The sequence below is a fragment of the Pinus tabuliformis genome, chromosome 6, assembly GCF_031772625.1.
Source record: "Pinus tabuliformis cultivar Carrire ecotype Pingquan chromosome 6, CPIR1, whole genome shotgun sequence".
In the NCBI taxonomy this organism is placed as follows: Eukaryota; Viridiplantae; Streptophyta; class Pinopsida; order Pinales; family Pinaceae; genus Pinus; species Pinus tabuliformis.
Window position 1 is genome coordinate 1,316,448,926 of NC_142292.1, and position 26,034 is coordinate 1,316,474,959.

Below are 26,034 nucleotides of genomic sequence, written 5' to 3' on the forward strand. Positions count from 1 at the left end.
GTTGATTTGTTTCCAAAAATAAAGGTCAACCCTGCCTCATCGGGGCCCATTGCCTCACCTAACCCTTGAGCATATGAATAAGATTCCATCTGTACTTCAAACCTGTCACGTCAGTAATCGTTGATCAATTTTACAGAAGGGACGTCGAACAAAAAGTTAAAACCCATTAAAAATATGTTAACAAAAATCATATTAATAAAAAAATTTGTTCTGTCGGTACTTCGAACTTATCAAAGGCATTAATATTACAAAAACCTGGAACAAATAGTTACAAATATGTTATTTAAAAAATAAAAATAAAAATGATGGTCACATTTGTGCTTTAAACAAAACACAGAACAAAGGGTCAAAATGTATTTAAAAAAGAATACTTCCACGAGCAATAATGGACTAATTTTACATAAAACATAACATGATACATGCGGTATCACTTATGTATTAAACAAATAAAAATGAGACAAAGAGTTAATATTTTTATATAACTTATATATAAAAAATAAAATTACAAATGAAAGGATTATGTTTGTATTTGTGTATAATATTAAGTGATAATTATTAGAATAATTTTTCTATTAAGACATGAGGATCAAATTATTTGATAGGTTTTATATAGATTCATTTTAATTTTGGATTTATTAAGTTTTTAGGAAGATCTAATTTTTTTTATTAAGATCTAACACTACTACACATCAAGGGTATTTTTAAGACATTTTTTTTAAGACAGAAGTAATTTTTTGTCTTAAAAAGTCACTTTTTATTTTAGTTATTTTACATTAAAATTTAATATCAATTGAATTGTCTTAAATATAAAATTTTAGACAAAAACTGTGAGACAAAAATATTTTAAGACAAAACTTTATATTTAAGACAAATACAATTTAAGACAAAAATTTATATTTAAGACAAAACACTTTGAGACAAAAATATTTTAAGACAAAATTTATATTTAAGACAAAAACAATTGGAGCCAAAAAAAAATTTTAAGACACAACCAATTTGAGACAAAAATATTTTAAGAAAAAACTTTATATTTAAGACAAAAAGTAGTCTAAAACAAAATTATTTTAAGACAAAACTTTATATTTAAGGCAATGACCACTTATGACGAAACTCATTTAAGAAAATTAACAATTAAGACAAAAACATATTGATTTAAGACAATATTATCTGACAACTGCAAAATTGACTCTGACAATGCACCCTAAATCCGCCAACTTGCAAGCTACTATTGTCTCGCTCCTATACTGAGGTTGTTTTTTCACTTACCATTCACATTATCTTCTATAAAGACAATGATTTGTTAGGATCTTCATTTTGGGGGGTAACTGCCTTCGAAGAACGTGACAAATTTTCCTTGCAAGATTTCCTGGACATCAATTCAAGTTTTGTCCCTTCGATCTTTGTTGATATGATACGAGACAATTTGTCTGTCGCTACATTCGGCCAGTGAGTCACTTTGGTGCTTACTATTGCAGAGCAGTTGATAAACTAACTAAACTGTGGACTCCTTCTCCTGGTTATGTGATTAAGCCTCGAGTTTAAATTTCCCTTAATATGCATCCCCTTAGACTTTGCATCTATCTCAGGGTAATCAGCTACAAGGAAGATTGCAATGTGGCCGGATTTCAATTGGGTGGGGAGTTGAAGTCCTTCCTTCAGTTTTCAGTCAGCATTAAACACACAGATCGATAATTGTATATTTCTTATGTGTATTGCCTTATGGAGTGTGATGAATCTTGTTACATTGTGAATGGTGCAATATCTTGTGCGTTTGTAAATGTAAATGAATGTCTGAGTTTTGACACTTACTGTGTCTTCATGATTAGAATGGTGTCACATATGCCCATGAATTTTAAAGTGTGCCTAGAATATGCTATTCATTATTATGTTCATGGTGAATGCGCAATTATGTGTTCATATTCAATCAGTTGATTTCAAAATTTATGGGTATACTTAGTTTAACCAATCCCTACATTAGTTATTCTGTCAAAACTAAGAATTTAGGTATCAAGAATTGGGCCATGAGTCTCCTTGAAACTACAGCAGGGTGGGTGCACAACAGTTGTAGTTCTGCTTTGTGAACTTAGCCTAGGTTTCTTTCTAGTCCATATACGCTATATTTTCAAGGTCGAGAGGAAGTGGGAGAACATGACTTTGTTGACATGTTAGCAGGTCCAACACCTAGTGGGCACTGGTGAAACCACACCCTAGTGGAACCATGTTGTGTATATAGACACCAACCACAATCCACCGACCTCGGTGATCAAATTTGAGGTAAGGGTAGGGTCTAGACACTTGGCCAAATGTTGTTTTATTTTAGGTGAGAATCCTAAGGGCTAAGGGTGTGTTCTAGGCAGAACTGGGAGTGTTGGGAACATTTTTAGCTCCCCATCACTAAGATATTTGTATCCTACAACACCCTAAGAGTGTAAAAATTAATATAAATTTGCTACTACTCATGTATTCAAACTGAAAACAAGAGATTACAAATTTCCTCTACTATTTTGCAAAATGGAAATCACAATTTAGAAACACATGCAATGACATGGAACCATAAAAAAAACGCAAGAGAATAATTATTTATAGGGAAATCCAATAAGGAAAAACCCTTCCACTACTGTTTCATTAATCATATGAGAATGCAAAACTATTACAATTTCTTGCTTCAATCCTAAAGCGCACCCTGCACTGTAAACCTGTTATCCTATTGATTGTCCTTCTCTGGCCAACCCTTAGTCAATTAAAGGCCCCATATTTCTCTTATCTCCTTGCACGATTCCTAAGGAAATCAGCTCCTAAATAATAGGGGAATTCACTATTCCCTTGTGAAAATCCCAAGGAATTGATCGCCTGCCTCAATGCCCAGCATGTACACACAATTAGTCTACAAATAATAATTACAATGTGCCTTTTCCTCCACTTTAGTATGGAAATTAAAATTCCATGCATCTCTGGGTTATTTTTCATTGATAGACTAGTTTAATGAAGAAATCATTGAGTTAACAATAATTCTACTATTCAACGGACCTTCAACTGACTCAACTAATTGCTTAAGCTCAGTTAACTGAGTCAAAGTGAAACTAACTAAATTAGATTGTTAAATTTTAGCAACATTGTATGCACAACTCTACTTCTAGCCAATAACTAGAATTTACTGAGTAAACAAGTAGACAAGGCCATGTCGCACAAGTTAACTTCCATCCAAGTCATCATTTTGATTTAGAAAATCGAATTACTAAACTTGACTAAGGAACAAGTCAATTTTATCCTTTCTTGCTACATTTTCTAACACTCCCTCTTAGCAAGAAATGGATTTTGAACCATCCATATCCTGCACCTGTGGAATTTGAATTTGCCTCTTAACAATGCCTATTTCAATATATCTGCATCATGCTTCTCACTTGGAATGTATTGTAACATCATAACTATCATCTGGAAACAATTCCATAAGTGATGGTACTAGATATCAATGTGCTTGGACCTATCACGAAATACTAGATTCTCAAAGAGTTTGATACAACTCTGATTATCACAATAAATCATTGTCAAATCCATCTGTTGACTGAAAATACCCACAAGTATTTTCCTCATCCATATGGCCTCACATGCTTCTTGACTTGTAGCCATGTGTTCAACCTTTGTTGAGTTGAGTGCCACATACCTCTGTTTCCTACTATACCAGGAAATAGTTGCAGACCCAATGTTGAAGATAGCACCCAAAGTAATTTTCTTGTCTGATGGACTCTCTGCCTAATCTGCATTAGTGAAACCTTAGAGCTTCACTCCCTTTGTCCTCCTCTACCATACCCCATTCTTAGTTGTACCTTTGAGGTACCTCAACACATGATTTGTCACCTTCCAATAAAGCTTGGTGGGCTTAAACATGACTTGAATCAACTAATTAGCTGCATAACATATGTCAGGCCTTGTGTTCACTATATACATCATGGATCCCACAAGCTATTTGTAGATGGTAGCATCTACTGCCTCTCCTAAAGAAGCACTCTCCTTCCTCTAGTTTGTAGCTAGAGGTGTGTACATAGGCTTGTAGTTCTCTATGTAAAATGTGTAAAGTATTTGGAGGCGTACTTGCCCTGACTCACAAACATCTCACCATAACCCTGCGATACTTCCAGCCCAAGGAAGTAATCTATCAATCCTGTGTCCTTCATCTCCGAATCACTACTCATCTCCTCTAAGTATCAAGTCATCAACATACAATACCAAGATAAGCAACTTGACATTTATCACAATGTGATAGAGGTTGGTAGTTGCTTCACTTTTGGTGAATCCCAATCAACTAATATATGTATAAGTTTGAGCATACCATGCTCAGGGAGCTTGTTTGACACCATATAGGGCTCTTTTGAGTCTACACACGTCTCCCAGTCACGTGTCTCAAATCCCTATGGCTGCTCTATGTAAATTTCTTCCTCAATAACACCATTGAGAAAGGTGGTATTCACATCCATCTGGTGGATATTCCATCCCATATGTGTAGCTAATGCTGGAATGGTTATGATAAGGGAATGTCTTTCCATTGGTGGAAATGTTTCCTCATAGTCCACTCCCTCTACCTCAGAGAAGCCTTTGGCCACAAATCTAGCCTTGTACTTCTCAATGCTCCCATGAGTTGCATGCTTCACTTTGTAGATATATATGGAACCAACTACTGACTTGTTCTCTGGCCTCAACACCACCTCCCATACAGTTTTCTTCATCATGGATTCATACTCCTCCACAATGGCATCAACTCACACTAGTTGAGAAATTGCTTCCTCAAATGAAGAAGGCTTTGATTCAATGAGCTCTGTAATGAGATCCATATACCTAATGTACCTATCTGGTGACATCCTATTCCTGTGCTAAGATAAAGGAGCTCCCACATACTCCCGTGCATCTTGTACCAATCTGTTAGCTTCTCTGGTTCTCTTTGTCTCCTCAAGGAAGATTTTGGTTTTGTGGGTGCTGCCACTAGGCCTCTTGCTTTGCATGTGGCTGCTCCAAAACCTCCTAAATCTCTACATGAGGCTCCTCCTTAGGAAATATAAGCTCCTCATATGATGGGATACCCAACTCTTACTCTAGAGAGCATCTCATAGCCTTCTCCTCATCAAATTTGACATCTCTCCTCATTACTATCACATTGGGTGATGAAAAATACACCCTATATTTATGTGGTGTCTCTATGTATCCTATAAAGACTCCCATCTCAGTTGTAGGCTCAAGTTTATTCTTGCTATCCTTAGAAACATGGCAATATACAATAGCTCCAAAAATTCTGAAATGAGATACAACTGGCTTCCTCCCATAGAAAGCTTTGGGTGTGATCATGCCAAGTATTCTATGAGGACTCTGGTTCTACAAATAGATTGTGTTGTTGCATGGTTATGCCCATAGGTGTAATGGCAGCCCTTGATCACGCAACATGGCTCTTTCTTCTCCAGCTAGTCTTTCTTTCTTTCTTTAAACTACCCCATTTTGTTGTAGGTTATGAGGTGGTATCAATTCTCTTATAATACCATATTTGGCACAAAAATACTTAAAGGTGCTAGATACATATTCTCCTCCATTATCACTTCTCAGGGCTTTCAATTTCTGACCAGTATCCTTTTAAACCAATGCTTTGAATTCAACAAATTTTGAGAAAACTTCATCCTTCTTCCACATGAAGAAGATCCAACATTTTCTTGAAAAGTCATCAACAAAAATAATATAATGTTTGCGTTTTGTTGTAGAGGTTGTAGAAAACAATCCACATACATTAGGGTGGACTCACTCCAATATTACTCCAATTATGTTATGTCGGCTCTAGAAGGTGGATTTGACATACTTCCCCAATGTGCATCCCTTGCAGACATCATGTTGGTCAAGGGCGCATTTCGGGAGAGCGGTGGTAATCTACTGCATGATTTTTAAAGCCCTATGGTGTAAGTCTCCCATGTGTCTGTGCCAGAGTTCTCCAACATCTCAACTCTACACTTCTCCTACCTTTCTACTTAGTGAAATGTAAGCTTCCACCTTAAGTTTGTATAGGTTGTTCACATTAAATCCAATTTGTTTCACTTGCCCGGTAGCTACATGTCTCAGAAAGGATTTCCCCTTACTGAAAAAAACATCATAGCCATGATCCTCCAATACAACTATAGAGATCAAGTTATTCTTCATCCAAGTACATACATGACATCTTTCAAATGAAGATGGGAGCCCGACTCCCTCTTAAAGGTTAGAGTACCAGTTCCTTTGGTATTGTACCACCCATCATCCCCAATTTTTATGTGCATCTGGAGGTGCTTCTCCTTTGGGCTACAAAAAAATTATTTACATCATGTCATATGGAACCAGGAACTTGAATATAGATACCACACAATCTCCATTATAGTGTTTTCCATACATGCAATCAGGGTGAAGTCTAATTCGAATTCATGGCAATGAAAACATTTTATCTTACTCGAGTCCTTCTCCTTGCCATTGTTGTGGCTAGTCTATGGTTTGCTTTGGGGCTTCTTTCCCTTTCCCTTATTTCCCTTTCCAACCAAGACAAAATTTTCTTCCTCCTGAGATTTGGATGTTACTCCATCTCTAGTGTTCCGTTGAATTTCTTCCTACACTAAATCAGATCGAAGTCTCTCCCAATTTGGTAATTTTTCCCTTCCATTTACAGAGTCCCAATAGTTGTGCCAGGATTTTAGAAGCCCTAGGAGGGTTAAGATCATTAGTTATGGAGAGGGAATATTTTCTCCAACTCTTCCAAGCTCATCTCGAGACTGAGTGAACCAAAAGAGTAATGTTGAATGGTTTCTCCTTTATGCAATCAGATATTTCTAAGCTTGCCCCTCGATGCTAATCTTATTGGTGTGTTAGGATTCAAAGTAACTTTTCCTTCCCCTAATATTACTTTTTAACTTGAGGAGGTGGAGGATTTTGACAATGACATATTATGTTATTCTAAGCAATGTGAGTAGCCCTTTTACTTAGATGTTCTAGGTAAAACAATTTGTTCATATGTTGTTAGATACAATCCAAGAGGAAGGTCTATATGTGGTTGTATAAATATATTATTTTGCAGCCATATTTTAGAGTGGAATATTTGGAGGAATCAATTTTATATGGGGAAGAACCACTCTCATTTGAAGGGTATTGGTCGTTGCATTAATTCAAATACATAATTTTTCAATATACTTAAAACAAAATATGATCTCTCAAAAATGTTTCTTATACCCATAAGACATAGATTAAGTTCAAATAGCAAATGAAGTCATAAATGAAGGAAAATGGGTAGTAATTAGAAATGGAAAGCTATTACTAGGGATAGAGACCATAATGATACTAATGATTTTGAATTTAGGACATTATCAACCCATTTTAAGAACTGGCAAAGATTTACGTGGCATAAAATTTGTTTGCTAAGTTTTCTCTTTATGGAGCAAACATTTTATGTTTCGTGAAAACATGAAGTACATATTATGACCTAGTGATATAGGCTTATATGTCATTGGGAAAGGTAGATCTAACCTAGAATGTCAACCTTTTTAAAAGATAAGAGGACATGTTTCCTCTTGTTGATATAAAAACCAAAACCTAAAAATTGCGCTACGTAGGCCAATGACAGGCTAAGAATTACAAACAAATATTATGAAAGAATAAGATAAAAAGAGATTGGTAAGGGAAATTTTTATTTTTTAGATATAGTCCAACATTATTATTTGAGGGAACGGTCTTCAAAGGGCTTCCATGAGGATAATATTTGCAAATATGATGATACACTTACATGATTATCTAATTTATTTGTAATGTTATTTCCAGTTCTTCTGATGTGGGTTGGGATGATCATCAAAATGGAAGGAAGGAGAAATGCTACTCATATCAGTAGGATTTCATGTATCAAAATAAAAGACATTATTCTAGTTTAGGAGCATTCTATGATTCATTTGATTATGTTTATAACAAGTTGAGAATTTCCCATCATATAAGTTTTCGTCTGGCCTTGAGTCTAGCAAATCAATATTACATCTTGCAAGGCTTTCAATTTTGCTATGTTATTACTATTATATCCCACAAAAAATATATAAATGTAGATATGGGATCCCAAATTATCCATGAAGATACGCCCATATCCCACCTTTCCTGGGTTACCTTCTCAAGCGCTGTAAAAAATGAGCTTTAGAAAATTAAGGGGATGAGGGATCTAACAGGAGGGAATGGAAATTGTAGCAGAGAAGAGAAGGGGGAAATAATAATTCTTAGAATAGATAACTAACTATGAAGTAGCAAGACCTCCTCACATAAGGCGTGCTAGTCTTTTTGTATTGAGTTATGCATGACAATTGATTCCTTTACATTGTTTTGAGCTATGATCCAGTGAAAGTTTTGGAGGGAGAGATTATTGAATATGTGATAATTCCTCTCTTTCCAAATATCCGCAAGAGGAAACTGAGAAGGGTATTGCAAATGAGGCTTAAGTTAGGATTGTTAAAAGGACGAGCCCTTCAATTGTTAAAAATGCAAGGGAGACTAGATAAATCACGATTTTATCTCTTCATGCTAGCTTTTAGATTTCTCAATATATGATTGGAATAGGGAGAAATCTTGCAGAAGTGCTCCACATTTCAACTTCATGAAGGCACAAAGAATAGCAAGAGATGTCCTTATGATTTCATTTCTGAATGTTAGTCCAAGTTAAGGTTTTCCATTTAACTAGGGGCCATAGGAAGATGAAAATTTTCAACGATGGATTTCTTTCATAGATGCTACTCAAAATGGAATACTTTAGAAATTCTCTTAATCACAGTTCCAAGATATAGGCCTCACAGATGGAAGGGAATCCACCTCATTGGTAACCCCATTCTAGTTATCTACTAATTTGGATATCAGGATGATTACTTACTATATCTTCCACCAAAAGTTCGACCAAGCCTCTTGAACCGTGACTTTATTCCATCCTTCACAACCATGCATGGAAATGAAACAACTACAGCTTGAACTTCCATCATTGGATGTTAAAGAAATTTTTTTCATTGAATTGTTCCAGCAATTCTAAGGTCAACGTTAAAAAAATTTATAATTGTAAACACAATTGCACCTCTGTCATCTGTACTTTGTGTAATAAAAAAAATAGTTCCCTTCTTGGTCTTCAATTGGAACACAATATTAACAAGAAACTAAAATACCAACTAGTAACCATAAGGGAATTAATAAGATTTTATATCGAGAGCTCTATGAACTCTTTTGCAAGAGCATTTACCAATTGAACTAATCCTTACTACTACTAGCTCTTAACTAAACCTTTGACACTTTATTATTAAAAACATTGAAATAAAGAACATGTATAATTAGTTGTTGATGTTGAAAATGGCAACAAGAAATGCTAAAAATAGAAGCGCTAAAAATAGCACTGTTATAAATAGCAGTTCGGGTACTAGTGTTGGACATAGCAACAAGGAATGAAAAATGGAAGTGCTAAAAATAGCATTGCTATAAATAGCATTTCGGGATAGATTCCAATTTTAGTTAGTCCCTGAACTAAAATTGAGAAGTAAAATTCGAATTTGATCTTAGCAGCTATTTGGAAAATAAATAATTAATTCATATTGAGTTAATTAGTTAAGGAAAAATAAACTTGAAGTCTATGTGGGGACATGCAATAGTTTCTCCATTAATTGAGGAATTTATCCATCAGTTAAAGAGATAAGGATGAGTTGTAATATTGAGTTGTAATTAGTTGGTTCAGTTAAATGAGTCAAGTCAAGTTAGATTAATTCAAACAGTTTGTTGAATTAATTGTGAGTTCAATTAGTTAATGCTTGCATGCATGTAACTGTTGCACTTCAGATAACTGAATATTCTCTCATAAATAACTCATGCATGTCAGTTTAGTTAGAGACCCAGTTCAGATTATAGGAGGGACAATGTACTATCAGTTGAATGAATTTTTCCTATAAAGGAATCTCATCCATGCAGAAGGATTTATCTCCTTTAGGTTTGTGCAGTTATTTCTGAGCCAACTGAGCTGTCTGAGGTGGGAATTCAACAAGCGCAACCACTAGACCCCAGGAAAAACTGCGCAAGGAAATAGGAGGCTTGGAGGGCTTGAGGAGGACATATACTATGTCTATTCAGTGTGTGAACTATATTGTTTGATTGCAGAGACAACAGGATAGCTTGAGGGCTGATTCTTTTTGTAACTTGAAGAAGATTTTGACTTGTATGATAATATATAGATTGGGGTCTTAGGCCGAGGCTTTCCCTGGGTTATTTCTTCTGTGTTATGTGTGATTGATTTCTCATTCTCAATTATATGTGTTCTCTTGATCTTGCTCAATTCGATTAAGCTTCCGCAAAGTGTTGTAGAAGTAGATCTTGTATTGTGTTTTAGTATGTTGCATAATCTGTTGATCTACAATGGGAAATTCTATAGTTGATATAGTCCAATTTATCAAATAACTTAACAATCGCAATATCAATTAGTTAAGAAGGGAAAATTTTATCAATGGCACGAGGACAAATATTATTGAAGTAGCTTATTTATATGGTGTGCATGGGAATTGTTTTATACCTCAATGAATTTTGTTTTTCCATTTAGTCCAATAGGCTCCTTTCTTAAAGAAACATATCAAGCACTAAAATTTATTAATGACTTCTAAATATAAAAATCTTCAAAGTGGAATGATATTTATTTATATTGGAATTGTAGTCCACTAATTTTACCTATAAGGATTAGTAAAGGCACTTCAATAAATTTAATATATCAATTCAAATTACACAAGTGACACCATATAAAGATAAAAAACTAAATTGCGGTTGGTTATTATCATATTTTCACTGAAATTATACATTTGTTTTTTGGTTAAGTCGAGAGAAAGAAATCTACTTTCAGTACGGAAAAGGGAAAATGAGAAGTTATTTTTTTTTGCAAAGAAATTCCAAATACATTATCACATTAGTTTAGTGGCTATCATTTATTAATATAAGTATGCAATTGAGGAATGGAAATGGCATCCAAATGAGAGACCATGAAATTAACAAACCTTGGAATTTGTGTGATATCTCTAACTTATACACTAATTTTCTTAGGCGTTTCTCCTATGATATAGTGAAGCATGTGTCACAATATAGACTAAATTAAATTAACACCCAATTTTGCACTAGTTTAGATATTATATCTTGTACCAAATGGAAGTAGTCCATAGTCATGGCCTCTCCATATCAACATTTTCTTCAATAAATATCTTAGGCCTGAAGGTAAATGGGATCTTCCATAAAATTAGGTATTTAAAAACGGCTTGCATATTTACATGTATAGTAGATCCTTTTGATATATTATGACAACCAATCGTCAATATTTTATGCTTTTCTATGCAAAATGATTAGAGAAGTGGGTGGACATCAAAGAGCCATTTTTGTGATATGTTAATGAACTATAGATGATGAAAATCAATGTCACTCATCACTTTATCTAATTTGTCTTGTGCTAAAAATATAAACATACCATTCTGTAAGTGAAGATATTAATAAGATCCCCTAAAAAACTATTAGTGGAAATGATCCCAAATAATAAGCACAACACCCTTTAAATCATACATTTATTAAGTAAATTAATTGGTTTTTTATAATTTTAAATATAAATCATTATTATTTTAATTTATTTTAATATGATATATATTTAGGAATTTTTTTTTAAATTGCAATTTATTAATAAAAACAAAACTACAAATGGAATTAATCTATTTATTATTTTTATTACTAATTATTTTTTAGTTTGTAGTAATTTTTAATTGAGTTTATGTTATGTTTATGTAACATAAACTTTAAGATTTTTTTTTCCAATTATGTATTACCGTAGTAAGCACCCTTATGTCATACCTTACCTTTAAGAAATTAAGTATATTTTTGATCTCAACTAATCATTTAAGTTTCTCCTTTTGTAAGGTTTATAGTGCCTCCTTTACTCATATATTCATGTTTCGTAAAAGGCCTAGTTCACATTTATTTTGGGTGTAAGTTCTATGATCATAGTCCTACTTGTAATAATTATTAATAACATTAAATCCTGTACACAAGTTTCCCTCCACATAACAAATACTCTTGAATCCCTTGTGTATACAACTGTCAGGGTTCCTCAAGACCAGTGTCATGCTCGATCAAGGGCTTCCATGAGTTGCTCTAGAATCAACGGCTTAGAAAAGATGTAGTAGTTAGAGGAACTACCCTCCTCCTCTACCGACACTACTCTCGAGCCAATGTGCATTTTCCAATATGAAGGTTTAGCTCTACAAATCAAGTTAGGGTTTCGGTGCTCAAGGGCTTTCCCCACTGTGCAGATAACCATGTAGGCTGTAATTTCACCAAAACACTCCATTGTAAGTTTCCCTATTCTCATATATTGTTCAACCATCAAAATTTTCCTTTCACACTATTGTTCATTGTTAATGTATTTACAAGCAGGTTGTAGGTATTTTCATCGCTCATACTTACTAGGGAATTTTCGTTTGAGATTCTTCTAATTTTCTTGCTAAAACCCCAGGTGATTTCCTTCCGCTCAGGACAAACATTTCTACATTTTCTTTTGTTAAAGTTTGTGGTCGGGTTGAGGCTGCTCGCTCCTTTTCCATGCTGGAGATGTTGATTCAATCTCCACATAGGTAACCCTGCAACCTTACTTAGGTTTGACAGTATATTTGTTTTTCTCATTTTCTATATATTTTCTGGAAAGATTTCTAAGAAGAAGGTTGTGTAAGTGTGCAACCTTGTTAAGACAACAATGGGTTCCTTACAAGTGATTTGTATGCCACTGTTTTTTTTTTTTTTTTACTTTTTACTTTTCATGAAAATTATAACCTTTTGCAATGAATCCAAATGTTCTCCTTTGATTTCGAAGACACCTCTCGAGGGAAAGTTGGGGTTTATTTTCCTCTTGGCACCATGAGACAATGTCTATTCAGTTTACGGTTCGACTCCCAAGATTTCCAAGTGCAATCATCTTGCCCTAACTGGGGTTTCTCTTATTGGAAACTCGTAACATCCAGTTAGCTTGAGCTTAGCTTTATCACTTTTATCAGTTACATTTACCCATTTGTTGCATGGGAAATTACATTTCAGGGAACCTGAAATTCCCGGTGTCCTCTGTTGTTGTATAACATAAAATAAAATTGTAACCCATAACCACATTTTGATTTAATGTATTGAATGAATTTTTGGTTCTGTTTCTTGTAATACTTGCCCTTTAATAACAATGAAATTATGGTTTGGAGGTCTTATACATGTTTCTTATTACTTAGTGATATTTGAAATAAGGCAACATTCTATTTTAAGGTTAGCATTAGTCAAATTTCTTAGGATTTTGTGATCTTTGGGTTTCGTATCTAATTTTATAGATAGTTCTCTATTTGACCTTGCAGAATAGGCTTATATTTTACTGGAGATCCTTGACATGTCTCTTGAAATTTTGATTCGGCCCCATGATCTATTTTATGCCAATGAGTCAAAAGCTTTAGATTGCTTCACCACATATTCATTCATGACCAAACAATATACCACTAGTTCTAAGAATCTTGTGGTTACTATCACCACAATAAATGTATATTGTATTTTAGAGGAGACAAGAATTGTATATTGCCCTTTGGGACACTCCAAAATTTTTTGATGCACCCTATTTCTCTAACACTCTAGTCTACTTTATGACCTTAATTCCCATTCCATGTTCATCCATGTCGACACACTTTATGATGTTCTAGGACAACTTAATGTCCTTTGTCAACTCCCTCTCATCTTACTTGTCATGTTTTCTAGGACTTGTGTATCCAACAAGAAATTTGGGAGATGAATTCCATCAAGGTAGAAAAACAAGGGGCTTTCAAGTCATTTATTTGGGGTTCCCACTAGCATAGTCCCACCGTATGATCCACCCAATCCCTAAATTGGGGTCTAGTGCTATTTCAATTAATTATTAGATGATCATGGTGGGCCATAATTCCAAGTTAAATGTTATGACTCTTCATAGGATATTATTGGAGATACTTGAGGAGACACCTCTTTGGCTAAAGGATTAAGGAAGGATTTTGACTTCAATATCGAACCATCAAGCATATCCTCAACATTTGTCACATCAACCATATCCTCAACATATAGAACCAACTATGAAGAAGACAATTGAGGTGAAGCATGGGAATCCTCTCTCGCTCACGTTGTTCAGGACATATATCAATCTACGAATGCCTCTACACTCCACCAACTGTTCATCAATAAAATTTTGGGTTGCCCCACTATCCACCAAGATGGATACACGTTGTCCCTGCATTGTGCCTCTGATTGCCAAAATTGCAAAATTGGGATTTTCCATGTCTGAAAATGCAAAATTGGGAATTAGAGAACTCAAGGGTAGCATTGTCTGTTGGATTATTTTAGACTTACACCCAAATTATGCACAAACACCTTAAGGTAATCCTTATGAATAGAAAAAATTATTAGTAATCCTCATTAATTAATAAGGTTACGCTAACTATTGATAAAGACACTAAATGATTAAACAACCACATGCATTATATCACTATATATAAGGGTATTTTAAAACCTTTTTCTTTTAAGGCTAAACTGATATTTTGTCTTAAAATCCTAGATTATTATTTTAATTATTTTAATTTAAAAATTAAAACTATTTTAATTGTCATAAGTTAGAAATTAAGACAATTCGTTCGATTAACTTATAAATTAAGACAATTCGTTCAAAGAGTAGCAGAAAAATTATGAAAAAGAAGAGGGAAGTAAACATAATGAGGGTTAGAGATAGGTAATTGTTACAAATAGGTCAAATGAGGAGTGGGAGGTTTATTGGTTGACTCTTCCGACAAAGGAATTTTTGCATTGTTTTCCCTCTTGAATTACAGGGATAGATCGAACCTCACCTCCTATTGCGGAGGTTTTTATAGGGCTAGCCTCACCTACTCTTGTAGGGGTATTGATAGATATAGCCTCACCTCCATTTGTAGGGGTTTTTAGGCTCTTCGTCATGCATATGGACTCTACCACAGCATCTAACAAGTTGTGTAGCGTAAGCTTCTAGGGAGCTAGTGCTAGGAACATGGTCATAAACCTGGAGGCATAGGAACTCCAGGAGATGAATGCCATGAATTCGGAGATGTGTTGTGACCTCATGGATGCATCACTTTCCATGCTAGCGACCATCCTCTAGCAGTTCGAGAGCCTGCAGCTAGGGCTAGATTTATGCGAAAAAATCGCAAGTGATGTGATAAGATGTTGCGTCCCTCTATTTCCCAGGCTTAAGTAGCTCTGGATGTTAGGGCTAGGGGATGTGAACGGGGTTGTTGTTGGGGCACGTTTCAAGTATTATCGCAATATTTTAGAGCTTAGATCCTTTGATTGGATGAATGTTGATGAGACGACACTAGAAAATGCAACATCCCTTTAGTTTTTGTCTGTGGCAGGTTCTCAGAACATCAAGTGGACAGTGGATTTGTAACTTTGGGTTAGTCTTCCAAAATTGGCCACGGTGGATGTATCGTGCATGGATATAACCCTAGATGCAACTTTCAGGTCATTGCTTTTGGAGAGCTTAAACGTTCTATGCACATTGAATTATGGAGAGCAGTCACTGCACTTGCGATGTTTGTGGTGATTGATGATGAGACTGTAATTGTTGATCCTGCTAGGGCAGAAGTTGCAATGCATGAAGATAGTATTGGGTTCCGTTGGATCTTATAAGGTCGTGTTGAGAGGGGTACAACTAGAAGCAACAAAGGTGCATTTCCCTTTGCATGACTTTCTCAATATTACTTGTTCATAAGTGATCCTCTTAAACCAAAATTCCCAATTTATAGCTCAGTAGGTCTATTTTTGCCTTGCAGTACATTTCCGTTTGCATAAATTTCTCAATCTTACTTGTTCATAAGTGATCCTGTGAAACCAACATTCCCAATTTATAGGTCAGTCGGTCTCATTTTTCCTTGCATTCTGCACAACTTTCTCAATTTACTTTTCCATGGATGATTCTATGAAATCAATCATCGCTATTAGCTGCACTTGTTAGTTGTGTGAAGTTGGAGAGAGTTTGCTTCAACACTTCTCCAATTACATGTTGAAAGGCTCAATCAGGCTGTCCACAAGTGAATTTTATGTGTTCTTCTATGGGCCATAGAAAATTTATTAGTCAATGTAGATGTTGCTAAAGCGATCAATGCATATGTTGCCAAAGCCGTTGCTATGGAAGGGGGCATTAGCATTTTCATATTCTTTTGTTAGGTTCCCTAATAGATGGGTTGTTCAGGAGGCTATGGGGGACTGTCGAACATCTTTGTAGGAGAAGAGCACAAGGTGCTGACTATATTCTCTTTGCTTATTTTTAATCTAAAAACTAAAAATTAAAAAGTGAATCTTTATTTTCCCCTTTATCAATCACCATGCCTCCATTGTGAATGTTGGTGGCACTTCCTACTCTTGTATGCATTGGAAGTGAAATGTAAATTATTGTTGTCATTATTGATTGGAAAGGATATTATGTTTGACTAAATGCTACTTAATTTTGCTATCATCCAAATAATAACAAGTTTTCTTCCTCCTTTCCAAATAACCCATGAAGTTGATGTTTTTTTCTTTTGCTCAGGGTGCTATTGCAAAGGCATGTGGCATAAGGAAATTGGTGGATCTTGTATTCAAATGGCCTTCTCGCAAGAAAAGGGTTATGGTGAGCTACACACTTTGATTTCCAGAACTTGACATATAAAACTCTGAAACTAACAATGATTTGTATCTTTAAGAGTTCTCTTTTATGATAATAGAGTCGTGGTAAATCATTCTAGCAGATAGATAGGTCTTTTTTTTTGTCTCTGCTTCACACAAAAAGTGTGCAAATAAACCTCATAGTCTCAAATGATGTCTTGATGGAAGATGTATTTTCTCTACTTTTGTTTGAGAAACAAATATTACTTACTTTGTATAAGTTTCAATCTCTAAATAGATTTTGAAGAGAAATGAAAAGTAATACAAACTATTTGAATTCATTTTAGGAACACTCTTTGCAGAATGTGCCTATCATTACTCCTTTCAGGTTTTGAATCATTAAGGATTGGAGCAGGAAAAAACAGGAGCATGGAAAAAAAAAGGAAGAAAAACCTAGGTAATGCAAGGAGAGAGTTAGCAGCTGGGGAATCAGTTGTACAAATATGGGAGCCTGGTCTTACTGAGACAACATAAGGAGGGATACAACAAACTAGATACACACACACACATGTATATATATATATATATAATATATATATATATATATATATATATATATATATATATATATATATATATATATATATATATATATATATATATATATATATATATATTATATAGATATTGCCACAGGTTATTGTTGTCTTTGTGTGTTGCTATAGGCAAGGATTTTAGCAAAAAGTTTGTAACTAGTTCCCCTGTTGTTGCATATCTTGTTCCATTTGCACATCGAATTTCCTTGTTGTGGTACTGGATCCCCTGCAGTCGTGCTGTTTTCATAACGAATTTCCTTACTGTTGTACCAAATCCCTTGCTATTGCATATCTGTTACTATTTTCATAACCGATTGTGTGGGGTTAATTAACCCTATGCTACAATCTTTTACTGTTTTCATATCTGATTGTGTGGGGGTAGATAACTCCTGGCCTCAACAAATAGGATGCACCAAGAAAATTTCCATGCATAGGTATGTGCAAGGCTTCACAACATAGAAAGAATCATTCCAAACCATCCATGTCAAAACAGAAAGAGCTATGCCCACAAAAGCATAGCCCCCATAGGTAACAAGCTCTAAAATTTGAAGTGCATATAATGACAAATTTAATAGCCAACCGAGGACTGAATACTCAATGCTTCGGGACTGAACTTCCCAAGTGGACCTGTCATGAGGTCACAGAGGACTACATAAGTTCCAAAAATGCCAGAAAGGGAATATATAAGTTTAGAGAATTTATATTGTAGATATCATAGATAGGTGTCTAGTGTGTGAGGACACCTGGGATCTACTCAGCTAACTTGTCCAGTGCTTCTATCCCTTGCTCATATTATGTGCCACTTACCCCATTTTTTTCCCCATATGCACTTAATTTATCATTAACCAACCTCATAAAGTGCATGGTTCAATGGATTGGTGTTGTGTTCTATGGTGGTCTTTGTATGTCAGGCTATGTACCGAGGTCTTTCTGTAGCATAGATTGTAAAGAAACATGGAATTCTTAAACGGGTTGTTGTAAAGGAACATGGAATTCTTAAATGGGCTGAATTAAAGGGATAGACTGAACTGTAAACTAGTACTAGTCTCAGGGTGGGGATAGAAAACCCGAGTAAACTTAGGGCATAGACAATATATTTGGAATCCCTATTTCCTAGAGGGTGGAGACATTGATTTTTGGAATCCCTGTTTCCTAAAGGATGGAGACATTGATCTCTGGAGCCCCTTTCTGATTAAAAGGTGGAGACATTTATCTCTAGAGTCCCTTACTAATTAATTGGTGGGGGGTATACATCTCTGGAGTCCCTCAACAATGATTGGGTGGAGGAGATTGCCTCTGGAATCCCGGTAAAGGTCTAAAAAACTGTATAGGGTGGAGGCAATATAAACCTCTGGAATGCCTAGTTTGGTCCCAAGCTTGGGGTGGTAGCTACATTATCCGCAGACTGTCAAAGGATGGGAGGAGAACTAGGGACATTATGCTCATGGAATCAAACAACTTAATATCAATGCCATGTTAAGACAAGTACTCTACTATTGGGGGGTGGTTAAATTTGTATACTGGTAACTTGAAAAAATTTAACTTATGTTTTGGGTGATCTAGTAATGCTTATATTATGTGTTTACTGTGGGCTCTTGATAAATGGACTTCTATGCTTACAATTTGAAATTCTTTGCATATAGACAAGTAAGATAGAAAGTGAATCTTGCAGCCTTAAAATTTTGAAGCCATCCACTTGTGTCACATGGTCTCTATATATAATCTGTGGATGAATTCCTATTGTAATAAGAATTTCACATGGGATGCTACTACCTCCCCTGTACCCATAGTCTCAATGTATGCTGGTCACTTACTGCTATGAAAGTGGCTAATGAACAAATGTTGCTCTTCCCTTATACTATATCTAGAACTGCCAATTTGGGTTGTGCTCAATTCCTGTAGTAGTTACAAAACAGTTCACCATGGTTGACTGCATTTTGCTTAAGTTTCTCCTTGTATAGTGACAGAGCTTAAGAAAATGCCTTTGTATTGGTTAACGATCTCTAGAGTCACTTTGGGGATGAAATTTGGAGTGTATAGTATGTGGTGTAAACATGCTATAGTTGTATGGGTGGACCATATTGTCCTCACTGTCATAGGAATTCCAGCATGGGTAAAGTTGCTCGATAAGCCTATATATGGTGGAGGCCATTACCTTCATTACTTTAGCGTCCTTGGACATAAGTTATACATTGTTTGTAGATGATGAAAATTTGCTGACATGGAGTGTGACCCCCTTTTGTTGAGTTAGTGTAGCAAGTAATGCAAATGAAGAGGACTTGAGTCCAAGAAAGACCTATCGAGTTTCTTCACTACATGATTTTGAAATCTATTAACCATTGCACTCACCACAAAATTGATTATAAAGACCTTATACTCTCGTGAAGACCAAATATGGTCACACTGATACTGGTTCCTAAGAATGAGACACTATGAATAAGATAGATAATACTTAATAATGCTTACATCTTAAGGGGGTCTATATTTGTAATGATTTAGGTGATGTCTTTCTTCATTGATTAAAATTCTAGTGTTGTTAAACTCAGCTGAATACTAAACTCTAGGATCCTATTGGTCTGAAAATGGACGGTGAGGGTCTGAACAATTTCTTGGCAGATTCCCACAGTGACATGAAGACAATCTGTAACAAAGTCCTTGCGATGCTGAGATACGTGGTGAACTCAGCCAAGATGATTCTATAGCCCTTAGGTTGCGTTTATGTGGATGATACTACCGAGAAATGGTATACATACATTTGGGAGCTGAGACATGCTTGTCATTTGCTCTTGAATGCCCTTCATTTTGTTTTATCGCTGCACAAGGTGTTGTCGAAGATGGAAAAAGACTCAAAATATTTCTCTACTACATGGAAATCTAAACTCAAACTTGAGGTTGAATCCTGGATAAGTATTGTCGAGGCATGTGCATTCCTGCAACTCTTGGTTTCTTACGGAATTTCGAAGGAATTTAAGGATGATGACCTTTGTGAGCTATTCTTTCACATTTTCTGTCACTTGGAGTTTTTCAAGCTCTGCCATGCACTTCAAATCAGTCACAAGATACATTTTCTGTCACCTGGAGTTTTTTGAGCTCTGCCATGCACTTCAAATCAGTCATAAGATACTAGGTTGGTGGGCATTTTCATTTTTTTGTTTCAGTTGACCTTTAGGTTCAGTTTAGTTTTTGTATTTAGGAAAGGTTTTCTTAAGGTTCCATTGTTGGTTCTTGCTGTATAAAATTATGAAATTCACTATTTTGTGGGATTTCATGTGTTTTTCCCATTTTTCTTTCTGTACTGGTTTGTTTGAGTCATTATTTGTTCTGAAAGCAATATTCTATTTTTTTTTTACATTGAGGCTTCTCAGTTTCTAGCATATTTTTAGATCTTGCACCTTCTCAGATGTGGTAATTTTGTCTGCTGGCCAAATTGACACAACTATGTCTTTAGGGGGTTGAGTCAACTTGAGACCTCGGTGACATGTTAAAGTTCATTGGTTTGACCACATGACTAAAACCCACTCGAGACCTTGTAACCTGGTATAGCTCACTACTACACATGACCTACAAATAACCTGGGATTTTGACAAATCCCCATGGATCTTTCCATTTGATGTGTTCAACTGGGATGATATGGTAATTCTCTAGTTTGGGGTGGAACAATGTGCTCGAAGAAATGAAAATGATGGCTACGAGTGAGACAAACAGCTGCTTCCCATAATAGGCATAGCATATTAGCATGTTACAATGTGTGTGTCATGGCACAGTGCTTACATGATATGTTATGGAGATGGAGTGGTGAGGCATGTGGCTTTCATGTGAGGGTCCACATGGTACATTGAGGTCATCTACTTTAAAAATTTTGATTCGATATTTGATTTTTACTTTAATGAATAAATACAAACTTTGGTTTCTTTAAAAACTTAGTTTCGAGCTGGTTTTTGTTCGCCCTTGACTAGGCTTTGATATATATGCCCCACAATAATTGTACAAAACTAGTAGCCATCTAATGCCTTATAAGTCATGGAAGATCTAATTCAAATGTTGCCTAGTTGTTGCAACTGCCTAATATCTCCATCATCCCTGTGGAAAACACTGTTGTAGGGTGACATCTTGGTTATACATTTCAGGCAACACCCTAATGCTTCTCAATACAATACCCTATCTACTCATCACACTAGGTTACACTTCATTTTAGGATCATCACTTATACCAAGTGATGTTCCAGCCATGGGATTAATTATCTTAGTTATCTTCTTCGATATGAAATCCAACTTCCCATAAGTGTCTACCAAACCATACCCTTGTCTCTAATTTAGGAGAAAGCCCGTAGACTTTCATATCTATCATCAGAGATGGTAGAGGCTAATCATAGTAATAGAAATCCAAACGTTTCATCGATCTCCTCTGTCCACAAATTGTGGGATAATTTTGAGGAACGTATTTCTTATGGTACCCTCATGCAAACCAGGGGGTAACATCTTGCTCCTATTGGGCACACACGTCCTTATTGGTATCATTTGGGAATCCCAAAATCTCAAGATAAGGCTACCAATGTGAAGTCCATAATCCAAAGTAACCAATTCATCATCTCCAGACTGCAATATCCATTTCTAGCATGTTTGATAATTATTAAAAATAGAGACACATTAAAATCCAAATAAAAATATGCTGGGATCCCCATCACCTCTGGACTGAATCATCCATTTTCAACAACTCACGTAATCCCAACAATTTGATCATATGTAAAAACATCTTGAGAATGTCCATTTCTTCCATAGAGAAGAGAGATGGCAACAAGGATTTTAGGGTCTCTTTGAGCAATTTCAATGGACTATTTTATTAAACAGTCTACTCCTCACTAAAATTTCCAGTAATCATTATTTCCAAACCATCTATGATATATGATAACTGAACAGAAACAAGTTCATCCTATTCACCCTCTCCTTTTACCTTACTATTTTTTGTGAGAAAACCTTGCTCACACTTTCCAGAACAGGAAAAATCCTATCATTACATGTTGTATAGTGCTTTGTACTTTTGCAATTTCCCCGATTGAAGAAATTACATGTTGGTTGAATAAATTGTCAAAGAAAAATGCTACTATTCTACAACATGAATAGCATGAACATGGTGAAGAATGTGAAGTCCGTTGTCCACTTCTTGCCTCTCTACTGCTCCAAAGATAACTAGAATTAGGGTTTAGAGCTATCCTTTTATCTTTGATTTGGCCCACTGTCAATCACAGAACTAGGGCCAAATAACTAGTCCTATTGACTGCCATTTCACTCCTCCAAAAGTCAATTCTTAGGGCATAAAATGTACAACCCTCTTGTTGTGAAAAACATGCCACTTGTCCACAACACTTAGGGCCACCCAAACTGCCACTAACAGTCCAACCACTATACTTAGGCTGCTTCAGAACTTTCCAAAAATAGACCCACAAGCCCAAGAAAAACATCAACATGAAAGATATACAACATACCTCTCTAGGACGCCATCATCTACCGTCAAATAATTGGCCCTGTGCACAATATCTTCTAAGGTTTTTGACCTTGTCTAAGGCTTTCTGTACAGCTACACTGCTTCCCCAACTTAGTCTAACAGTCCTCAAAGAACTACACAAATCCTCCGCCAAGAGTGACAACTCTTAGAGTCTTAACACTGCTTCCCCAACTTAGTCTAACTGTCCTCAAAGAACTACACAAATCCTCTGCCAAGAGTGCCAACTCTTAGGGTCTTAACCACTATCCACTTCTTTCCTCTATACTGCTCCAATGATCACTAGAATTAGGGCTTAGAGCTGCCCTCTTATCTCTGATTTGGCCCACTGTTTATCACACAACTGGGGTCCAATAAGTAGCCCTCTTGACTACCCTTCTCCAAAACTCAATTCTTAGGGCATACACTGTACAACCCTCTTGTTGTGAAAAATATGCCACTTGTCCACAACACTAAGGGTTACCTAAACAACCACTAACATTCCTCTAATCATTGTACTTAGGCTACTTCAAAACTTTCCAAAACTAGACCTAGAATCCTGACCAAAACATCAACATGAAAGACATACAACATACCTCTCTAGGAGGTCATCATCTGGCCTCAAATACTCGGCCATGTGCACAATATCTTCTAAGGTTTTTGACCCTGTCTAGGGCTTCCTGTAAAAGCTACAGTGCTACCCCAACTCAGCCTAACAGTCCTCAAACACCTATGCAAATCCTCTTGTAGAAGCCCTCTACTCTTGCGCTATAGCTCAGCCTTTATATGAGAGTTGATCTAGGGTTGTGTTGCAATACACAGAAGATATTTTGGCATGTTCACAGAGAAATTACACCTCAACACATGCACATAATCTTCCTCTCCAACTTGGCTAGGCCCAATCCAAACACAAGAAAGATGGGCCCATAGCTCTTGAAAACATTTTGGACCAGAACAATGCATCAAAATGAGTGGGCCCATAGCTCTTGAAAACACTGAAACAGAGGAGGGAGGGCCAATGATAGACCATAGCAATGCTTCAAAACAAATGAGCCTTCTATTTTTGAAAACAATTGAAATAGAGGGAAGATGATGGCGGTGATATTAACGTGTGCATCTATTTGAGTTGAGACATGAGAGGTTGTCTGGTTAGCATCGTTTGGATGAACTACATAAAGAAACAAACAGTTAGACAATTTGGAAGAGTAGATTATTCTCACCAAAACATGTAATTATTTGGATAAGTAGTCGATCATAAAAGGACTAATACATAAATCCTTTAAACTAGGCTTTTTAAAATGACCATATCAAAAAAAATGGATAAAGAAATTGATAGTAAAAGGTTTTCTGACATTGCATTCCATTCCATTCTATTCCATTAATATACATTTATATTAGCACTCATAATATGATCAATCTAATGTTGTGAAATGCACCATTCCATTCCTAATATGATCAATGTAACCCTCTGAAATCCTTCTGCAATTACGACAATAGCATGACATCACAGAGATTCATAGAGGTTGATCTCATGGGGGGAAGAGAGTTTACCTAGGCATCCTATGGATAAGTCCTTCACCAAAGTAATTAAAGGCGATCTTTACTTGCATTATTACATATTGAGCATAGCTGTCGCTGTGACCTGGAAGCATGACCTGCATAGAAATTACCATTTCAACTTTTTGTCTGTGACATAGATTAATAGACAGAACTGTAAATTCGTTGAAAGGAATCCAATGGCAATATGAGACCTCGCTATGGTGAGTGAAGTAATTATTTGATATGGTGATGGCAGTGGATCCCATAATTGCATCAATTAGGCCATCGTTACAGTTGGAAAGAGAACAGTGGTCTATCCAGATATAGCGTCCTCCAAAAATTGAAATGCCATCGCCATATGACAGCGTTCTCCAACCATAATGCTCAGGGGAATCCCTCACCAAGGCATTGCCTGTTTGAATGCAGTCGTGGATGCTGATACCATGAATGATGATGTTGGTCACATACTGTATCGTTATGCAGGCACCGTGGGCATGGACATCGGCACCTCTGCCATCAATGGTCTTGAAACTATTCATGATGAGCTCTTCTTTGAGCTGAATGACCATGTCACTCTCAAATATGATCCAGAGCGGCTCGTCTTGAATAACAGTGTAGCAGAGAGTACCAGGTGTGGGATTCACAACATCATTGTCACTGGAATCGGTTACTACATAGTATTGACCGCCAAAGCCAATAGCACAATCTGCAAGCTTTTGCCTGTTCATTTGCCAATTTGGATCACAGCGCCAACAATCATCTTTTGGATTACCGGTTCCACAGGACAAATAGCTCAGCTGTCTTCGAGAATCATTGATACTTCTGCATCACACGCCATTCCCATGCATAAAATCAGTAAAATTTTATAAGCAATACTCTGCATTTCAGATACTCAATTGCAATCAATTAGTATAGATGTCATTCTCATCGTTTTCAAATATATAGCTGGAGATTGAAAAAATTTAAATGAGGTACTTACTTATGGACCGATTTAACTACTTGTTGAAGACTCTATACTGAAAAAGAAGAATTATGTTTATGTTGTCGTGTCTGCACTGTTGCTTGTATAATGGGGCTCCCTCTAGGGTAACCCATGATGTCGTCCACAATTCAGTGAGTTTTTGCCACAGAACAATTTGGAGCCAAGATTTGAAGGCAAACTATTACCGCAAGTAGAAATAGAGAATATAACTGAATCTGGATAGTCATTTTCATCCTATAAGCTCAAGAAATCGTAGCTCTCAATGCATAAAAATTCCGCACCTGTTTATCTCTGAGAAATAATGCCACAAGGAAGTATCTTTCTTCTATACTCGCAGCAGTGCTCTAGGGCTACAACAACTGTGGATTCTGAAAACATGAAAATGGCTAGAGATTCTAAAATACCAGTGTTTTGCCAACGGGGGAGAATCTGAAATTCAAGGATGTGTGCTGCTGTAAGCATGGAACAATGTCCTTATCTACAATGTTGGTATACTGGTCTTGAATTGAGATTGGGATTTGGGATTTATGTTTCCTTTTATAATTTTCATAGAGCTCTGCAGATTAATTGTATTAAATGATGCTGATGTCTGGTCGGTCTGTAAGCCCATTAAATTAAAATGGAAAAAATTGATGCTAACAGAAAAAGACCTAAAGTAGCATCCCAAAATTTTTTAATCAGCCAGAGGTTTATGCCTCCATAACTTTTTAATCCTTTCTCGCTTACTAAATCTGGGACGGAGATGTTTCTCTCATAATACTGTAACCA

At 35.9% G+C, this 26,034-nt stretch overlaps 1 protein-coding gene across 1 annotated transcript; it reads left to right on the forward strand.

Annotated features, from left to right (window-relative positions):
* The first annotated feature begins 12,066 nt into the window (after positions 1-12,066).
* On the forward strand, positions 12,067-25,226 carry LOC149263452 (uncharacterized). The gene is made up of 3 exons (XM_089387856.1): positions 12,067-12,641; positions 16,616-16,696; positions 24,768-25,226. The coding sequence occupies exons 2-3, from the start codon at positions 16,633-16,635 to the stop codon at positions 25,151-25,153; spliced, it is 450 nt and encodes a 149-aa protein (XP_089243982.1). The 5' UTR covers positions 12,067-12,641; positions 16,616-16,632; the 3' UTR covers positions 25,154-25,226.
* Positions 25,227-26,034: the final 808 nt, after the last annotated feature.